At 44.8% G+C, this 8705-nt stretch overlaps 1 protein-coding gene across 1 annotated transcript in view; it reads right to left on the minus strand.

Annotated features, from left to right (window-relative positions):
- SFMBT2 (Scm like with four mbt domains 2) overlaps positions 1–7275 on the minus strand; it is a 100433-nt gene extending 93158 nt beyond the window's left edge. The window contains exons 1-2 of the mRNA XM_027903548.1: positions 7110–7275; positions 1481–1575 (exon numbers count right to left, since the gene is read on the minus strand). Coding sequence (XP_027759349.1) covers positions 1481–1575; positions 7110–7215 — 201 coding nt within the window. The 5' untranslated portion in view covers positions 7216–7275. The remainder of the gene's footprint in view (positions 1–1480; positions 1576–7109) is intronic.
- Positions 7276–8705: the final 1430 nt, after the last annotated feature.

Raw genomic sequence — 8705 nt, forward strand, 5'->3', positions numbered from 1 at the left:
TGAAGCAGAAAACTGGGACAAGATGTTCACTCCAGACAGCTGCTGGATGAAGAATAAAATCTACAATAAGCATTGCCTGTAGTCCTCCAGCACAGAGAATTATGGTCCTTCATCCTCCAGTACTCCACTGTTGTTAAAATGAACTCAAAACAGGGAATAGAGGACTATATAATTTTTTCAGATCTAGATAAAGGAAAGGTTTTTCATCCCTGTAGCTCCTTAGCCCTACAAAATAAGGCACAAAATCACTTGGAGGCAAGGGTGGTTGGACTAGATCTCCAGATGTCCCTTCCAACCCCGAAAATTCCATAACTCTGTGAGATTTAACAGTAGACATCCAAATGGAGACTTCTCTTAAAGCAGCAACAGGTCCTTCAGGAAGGATCCCTCTCACTGCGGTCCAACTACACTGTCCCCAAAGGACACCTCTGCCAGACAGGAGACACAGTGTAAGGCTGCTTCCCACATCTTATGGGTCAGCGGGGAGGATGAACAGCATCATCTTCATGGGATTTGCAGCTGAGGACAGAGAACCACCAGGAGTTGTCACGGCTTCACTCAACTGAAGGTATCACAGCACCTTCCCAGTCGGCCCCAACATCTCTTACAGCACAGTCTTTAAGCTGAATGACAAAGATGTCCTGGAAAAACCTACCAGTTTGGCCACATGTGCACACCCTTGACTGGGATGAAGTCAAGAATAAGCTTAATTTCTGTCCCATGTCCTCATGTGACATTACACACATGGAATAGAAGGTATTAAACAACTAGTGGCAGATGGAGAAGTTGGTCCCAAAACGACAAGATCCTGGATGGGCTCTGCTTGGAGACAGAATCCTTTCTTCAAAGTGTTCTCTGATACTCTCCACCAGTAAATATTTCAGAGACTTCAAATGCTGCCTGTGCTTAAACAGACCAGAGGCACAGACCAAGCTGTAACTACCACAGCAAAAGCAACACCTGCCCCAGAACCTGGTTCTCACACTTCTGAGACAGCATCTCCAGGCAGGAGGCTGAGAGATCGTTTCCTGCAGACCATGCTGTACTCCAGGGCTGAGTGACCCTGCTAGTCAGTAAATCATGCATTAAAAGGAGCTCTGGAGAAATAAGACAACTCTTGCGAGATGTATCTCTACAGGTTGGGATGGACAGCAACAAATGCAGAAGGGGAAATAGATGAAGAGAAAAAAAAAAAGAGTGGATTATAAGCAAAAGAAGAGCAATACAAGCCCTCAAAAATGAAAAATAAGGAAGCACATGATAAGGAAGTGGCAGAGACACGGAGCTCTGAGCTGTGACTGCAAACACACCAAGGTCGCCTAACAGCAGTTGGAGGGGCTATTCCCATGCAGGCTGTCACATATGTGGAGGGATAATTTCTCCCCAGAATGGTCAGACACCACTTAGTTCTCCAGGGACCCCCTGAAAAGCAGAAGAGGGAACACACGGAACACCCGCGAGGCTCAGGCAAAGCACGTACGTGTTTGAAGGAGGTGTGGGGAGCAGCACTGGCTCCTGTTTCCTCCAGGAACTCGTCCCAGTTGAAGTCTGCATCCTCAATGCTGGAGCCCTCATCTGTGCAAAGGAAAAAAAAGAAAAAAAAAAGAAAAAAAAAAAGAATGAAAGAAAGAAAAGCTGCCTAAAACACAGCCAAAGAAGGCAAAAGTTGTGTCAAAGAGTTCAGGGTGAGAATAGCAACCAGTATAAACATCAACAGAAGGGAAAACAGAGAGCTTGCCTTAAAGATCTGTGTTTTGACCAGCTCTTTCTATGCTTTCAGCTAACTTTGGGACGTCAGCAGCCAACACTGAGATCAGAAAGGACTCTGCTTCCATAGCAGTGGGGGAACAAAACTGTCATATACTGCAACAGGCACTTCTGCTCTTTTATTTAGTATTTGATGACTCTCTTGCTGCAAGGGAGGTGGCTGCCTGCCCACTATCATAAGGGTGCAGTGACCTTGCTTGTGCCCCTGAAGTGGGTCACCCAGTACTGTGAACTACAGCAGTGCCCTGCTGACAATATTAGAAGTTGCTTCTGCTGGCTGAGCAACAAGTGGAACAAACCCCCCAACCTTTGGGGCTGGGGAGCCCCATTTTCAGTTCTGCCACCCTTTCTCTCCTTCCTCAGCATCCCTCCACTCATAAATCTCAGACAAGGTCCCCGTGCCTCCCTTCTCCCCTAGATGCTTTCCCCAAAATCCCCCAGCACCCCTCACTAGACCACTACTGCCTTCTTGCTCCCTGCACTTGTTCTTGCCCCATTCCAGATCTGGGGCTCTACATCATGTCTCCCCATCCCACTGCTGCCCCACATCATCCTTCCCCACAGGGAAGGACTTGACATGACTACTCTTTCTTTTCTTTCTTTCTTTATAACTGCACTGAGCAGAGCCAAGGCCCCAAACCATCGCTGAAACACACAGAGAGCAATAATTAAAAATAAATCTTCTTTCACTTACAGAAAATCAGCCAAATCTGATTGTTTTCATTTTGTTCCCAAGCAATCTAGCGAGCCCAGTTTCATCCCCAGAGCAAAAATATTTACAGTCTAGCAATGAGCTCTTTGCAATAAGCATTTATCAGGCAAACTCTGCAAGACCCTTTACCTGCCCAAACATTCATCAGCGTGGTCATGATGTAATTAAAGTGACTCATGACAAACTGAATTAAGAACCCTCCCCAGACAGTTTTATGAAGAAAACGGCAGGGTTAATTTATTGCAATTATTGCTACAGGTCTCGAGTTTTCAGGGCCAGAAAATTATGTTGTGCAAGGGGAATCTCTCATTATTAAAAGGGGAAGACATGGGTTTTTATTTGCTGCCTATGGCGCCAGGAACACATAGATGAGGGGAAAAAAAGGGATCAGAAGAGAGTTTTTTGAGACAGAGCTGGTGGAGGGTAAAGAGCCTGGGAGTCCCAAAGCAGAGAGCTGAGCTATCAGTTAAACACTTCCACGCTGCTGCATCAAACTCAAATAATCTGCTTAAATATGAAGATGTAAATCAACACTTAATCCAGTGATGAAGGGGCTACCGGATGACTCTTCAACTCAGCAAGACAAGAAATAACCCAACCCCATGATTACAACCTAAAAATAGACAAATTCAACACAGAATAAAGACTGGGCTTTGTTTTGGCTTTTTGCAATCACTGCAAAAACCTGCAGGCACTGAAGTTGTCTCTACTTGAGATATTTGACCCAAAATGAGGGGTTTGTTCAACCTTGACTGAACAATGAGCCACAACTTAACCATAAGGTAGGAGCTTGTTGCAAAAATTCTGTATCATGCAGGCAAGCAATTTAGATGAACAGGGATATTTTTCAGCCTCAAGGCCTGCTACCCTGCGGAGTTAATGTTGCAGAGAAGAGCCAGGTGCAGAGATTTCAAAGACTGAGCTCCTAAAATAAAGCATGTTGGTCCCCAAGTAGATGTGCAGATATGCTTATCCATCCCAGGCTTGAAACTGCTTAAGCAACTTCCTTATCCTGAACACAACCAATCCCCATCCCACTAAAAGTCAAAAGCATTTGACTTTGAAAAGCTTAAAGTTCATCATCCCCTCTGCCTGGCTGCTCCCTACTCCTGCACCCCCTGTGTATGTGGTGTCGGGATGGGCTGCTCAATAACCCCAAGGACATCTTCACCCCAAGGTATCTGACATCAACAGGACATGTGGAACAGGCTGCCCAGGGCAGTGGTGGAGTCACCACCCCTGGAGGCATCTAAAAAACATGCAGATGTGGCACATGGGGACATGGTATAGTGGTGGCCTTGGCAGTTAACGGCTTGGGTGAACGGCTGGACTCAATGATCTGAGGGGACTTTTCCAACCTGAGTAATTCTATGATTCTGTGACTTCCAGGGCAGCACTGGGCTCTCTTTCCTTCCATTCAGATACTTCTATTTCAGAGCATGAGCCACTTCTCTCAGCCCACGATGCTCTTTGTATAGTCTCAGTTTTCATTCCTGTTGTTGCTCTGTGAGTCAAGGCAAGCATCTCCTTTTCTCCAGCCTTCTTCATTTGTCCTATGGGAGGAAACTATTCCACAGAGCTGTGGGAGCAGAGATTTTTACTCAGTTCAGTATATAATCTGTGGCCCTTACAAGGAGTGATGTCTCCAGGGAGTCCAAGTCTTCTCCAGAATTCAGCAATAGCTTTTTTAATAATGTTACCATAAAGGTGCTATTTATGGATGCATCAAGTCCTCCTGTACTTCATAAACTCATTAACCCTGACCTACTCTGCCTCACATCAACACAGAGAGACTCACTGGCCCCACTGTTCCCACAGCCCCACCAGCAGGTTCATCCCCAGGCAGTCCAGCAAAACTCACAATAGCACCTGTTTAAGAAAAAAAAAAAATCACTCAGATCTCTCCTTTCTAAACCCAAACAGAGAGACTTCAAGACCCAGAGGGGAGGCAGAGGGAGAGCTGCAGCCTTCCCTCCCTGTCAGCTCATTTCTCTCTGACACATCACCCGTCTGGCTTCTCTACTGTGTTTTATCTGCAGACTTTATCAGGAAATTACTTTTACAAGGTCTGTAAAAATAATGTCAGAGCACTCATTCATCACAGCATCAGTGGTTTATTTTGCTTCCTTTCATCACAAAGAATTTTGAAGGGATTGTATGTTTCCAAAATATGCTATTTTGTTTGTTTGTGTTTTTAATGGACTCTGTTCCCTGTTAGAAATCTGTAAGGGGGGGCTGGATCCAGAGCAGAGACAGCCTGGACCAGGGATGAGACCAGCCCAAAGGACCCAGCACCACCCTGGGACTGCACACAAATCTCCTCATCCACCAGAAAAGCCCAACTGCTGAGGAGCAGAGGACACCCTGAAAGGCAACAAATTTGGCCTTAGACCTATTTTACATATCAGCTCCTTTTCCAATTATTCGTACTTAGGTCCAGAGCTTTTTCTTAATGAAAGAGTCAAGGCTGGCTGGCTCACAATACGGGGATGTATAAACAAGCCCAGGATGGCAAATAAAATCAACAAGTCATTATCTGTGAGCCTCTCAATGGCTTTAAAGTGCTCATGCATTGACACTATAAAAATGCAACTGTTCCAGCTGTTACCAGCTTCCCAGGATGTCTGGCTATGTGGGAAATAGAGGGGAAAAAAAGACCTAAAACCTGTGGCTCCAGAAACACAGAATTTTTTGCAGGCTTCACTGAAGGAGAACATATTTGTAGCACATTGCTCAGACATCTTATTTATAGCACAAAGATACATTCATGACTCTTTGAGTGAACAGAACTGAAGTGCTTTAGCAGTTAACACACCAAGTGTGGGGAGTGGGGGGGACACACAAGCACCTGATCAACCACAAACCCTCAGCATGGCCATGGAAGAGTCACCAAGACACATATTCTCAAAGAAATTCAGGTATCACCAGACAGTTCTTCTCATTCCAAACCAATGCCTACAGCTGGACAACTGAATCTCATCCTAAAGGCTCCTACCACCCTTCCATGGATATAAATGGACCCAGTGGTGACTAAACCAGGCTGCAGAACACGAATCCCACCTCAAGAGAGGAGTCTGCATCACAAGGATCTACAAGGATGGAGATGTTCTGCTCTGCCCTGTCTCCTCTTCATCCTCAGTGGGTACAAAGGGGAAGCTCCAAATGGCACCTCAACCCAAAGTCAATTCAGCACCTGTGTTAAAATGGGATGACTTTCCTTCTGGAGCTCCATCTTTCTCTTCACGGGGGATACAAGGCAGCATCAGGTGTCTTTGAACACCTCAGCTCCCAACTCAGATGTTTAGAGGGCTCTCATAGTCACCTCTGTGAATCACTCCCTATGAAGGGAGGTTTTAACTCTTGTAAGTCCATGGAAGAACTCAGGGAAATATTTATGTTCTTCCCTAAGGTAACATAAGACTGTCCTCCTTCCTTTGGGTGGGATGAATCCAGGTTTCTCATGACAACACCTCCTGGATCCCCAGAGAACATCCATGAGATGAGGGAGCCATGTGTGACACTTCCCCCAGGTAAGTTCCTATCACACATTTTCAGAGCAACACAGCCAGGTGACATTCTTTACAGGACACCCCTCTCATTTTTCCTCATCTCTGTGGCCTCTCAAAAGACCACACGCATTTATTATTGCATTATTTTCACAGCAAAAGCTGCAGAACGTGGTTGCACTGAACAAAGGGTTGTGCAAAACAGCCCACCCTCACCCTAAAAAGCTTAAAAAGTCACCTGAAGGTCTACAGCTCACACTTTAACTGGTATTCCCCCCCAGCTCAGTAGTGAACACAGCAAAGATTCAAAGTTTGGTCACAGCTTTCCAATGGATAATGTCGAGTGAAATAGGAAAATCACTGAGTCACTACAAGAAGTGAAGAAACTGAAAGCTGAGGGAGAAGCAGTGAAAAACTGGTATAAAAATGGATCTCCTTTTTGGCATCAGAAATAAAGTAGATTAGGTCTAGACATAATATACACCTTCACCATAAGACACGGTCTCCACCTGTTAGGGTTAGAAATGGGAACTTTAAGTACCTAATTCCATAAGAAATCACCAGAATGTAGCACCTTATTTTCCTGTATCTACCACAACGATGCCCAAACTTAGGCAAATCCTCACTTTTAGCTGCCCATCCCAGAGCATTATAAAGCATCCAGCTCTGAGCACAAGGACAACATGTGCCCAGCTGTACTCTGGTTGGTGTAATGTTTGTGAATCCCTCTCACCTGAAGCTCTCAAAAAAGAAATTGTGAAGGAAACAAGGGTGAAAATCAAAACAAAGGAGAAACGCTGTAATTTCTGCACGTTCATCTCCTCTCTTAAAAAAAAATTTAAAAAATGTGGGGAAACTGTGAGAACACAATATGATGTCCTGGGAAAGGTGTTCCATTGCTTTTTATTTAAATTTTGAATAGCTGGTATGTACTGTAGAAGAGATCTGGAAGTAGAAAAGCTCCTATTTCCCACCCCATCAATCACAGGACACAGTCCAACCCGTTAAGACTCAAAAAAGGCCTGGGAGCTGTACAACCATCCCCAGCTGTCCCCACCTCTGCCTGTGATGAGCTGGAGGGCTGCAAGAGTGACAACAACCCCTGGGGGTGAAGGGGAGCTCACCTGAATCAAACTGCTCCCCGTTGCCGTTCGCTGGGCTCTGACCCTTCTCCGGGGAGAGATGCTGGGTCTCTCTCATGCTGGCAATGAAAGATGCCCTCGTCTCCATGGTTCAGAGGAAGAGGCTTTGCCTTCCTAATTCATCCTGCAGCAGGGAGTGCCTGGAGGACAAGCTAGAAGAAAAAAAAGAAAAAAAAAAAAACAATGAGTGGCTTGTTCTACCTACACCAACCCCTTCCCTCAGCCCTTCCTAGTGGGTTTCACGTTATCCCATCTTTATAGAGTTGGACTTCACGATCTTAGAGGTCTTTTCCAACCTAAACAATTCTGTGATTCTCTGACTGTAACCCTTTGATCCTGCTCTCACCTCCAAACTGAAGCTGGAGGTGGATGAAAACCACAACAAAGGACCTTAGTGGCAATAATATCATAACAGCAATAACAATAACAACAGAGAAGATAATAAGGTAATAAACAGCATCCACAGGCTTCACATCCCAAAGTTCACTCCAGCTCCCAGTATCACCTACAGAGAGAGGACCAGCCCACAGGGTGGCACAACTCCTGCCCAAAAAAAGGGGCAGAAAATTTCAACTCAACCACCCTCCAGCAAGTCCAGGCCTTGACTTACAACTTTTTGACTGCTAACACTTTGAGAGATATATCTCACTCCATAAATATTCAAACTTCCAAGGGGGGAGATTTCTGATAATGAAACAGAAGAAACACAGAAGAGAAAATACTTGGGGGCAACTGGTGTAACTCTAGAAAATAAAATTCAGCAGGTAAAATGCAAATATCCTAATGAAACAGTGCTGGCTGCAACTGTTTATTGAATGAAGATGGACCTAAAGTAACTATACCAGTTAGTAACATGCAGGGTAGCAAATATTAACTCATTTTAAATTGGGTTATGTTGGCAGAGGAGATTCTTCCAGAAGTAATGACCCTAGTAAATATAAAGTGGAATAAAAACACACAAAAATGAAAAATTATACAAGAAAGGCCATAGAGGGTGACCAGATCTTACATCAGACACCAGACTAAATGAGAACTGTATTTCTAGCTACAGTAAGCCACCAGACAAGCAATACCCTGAGATACACCATTAGGAGTAGATTAAAAAGAACTCCAAAGTGAGCTTTTCAGTAAAAACTCTCCGAGATGGTGATGAATTGTGAGGTATCAGAGGAGGACTGAAAAAGAGAAACCAAGAGCTGGGATTATGGGCACAGAGGGAGCCAGCTATTCACACGAGATATGCTAAAGCAAAGACAGACAGCAGGGAAGCTGTGTGCCCAGAATATCCAAGGTGGAAGACTGGTCCTGCTTATTAGTGGATGCCTCCAAGAGCTGCATGGCAGAGAGGACTGTGCTGGCAGCACCAGTGCCAAATGCTCGATGAGAAGTGTGACTAAGAGTAGGAAAAAAGTTTATTGCCCGAGGCCAGGCAAAGCAGGAGTAATAAGACTGTAAAAATATTATGGGATTTTTTCAACTTTTACTACTCTGGAGGCATATTCTAGAAGACTGGATATGGTGGTTATAAAACAGAAGGAAGGAGAGTGTTCTGTCGGAGATTTTTCATTCCCAGTTTTT

This window comes from Empidonax traillii, unplaced genomic scaffold, assembly GCF_003031625.1.
Source record: "Empidonax traillii isolate 1590-97213 ecotype Southwest subspecies unplaced genomic scaffold, ASM303162v1 scaffold980:size574330, whole genome shotgun sequence".
Taxonomy (NCBI): Eukaryota; Metazoa; Chordata; class Aves; order Passeriformes; family Tyrannidae; genus Empidonax; species Empidonax traillii.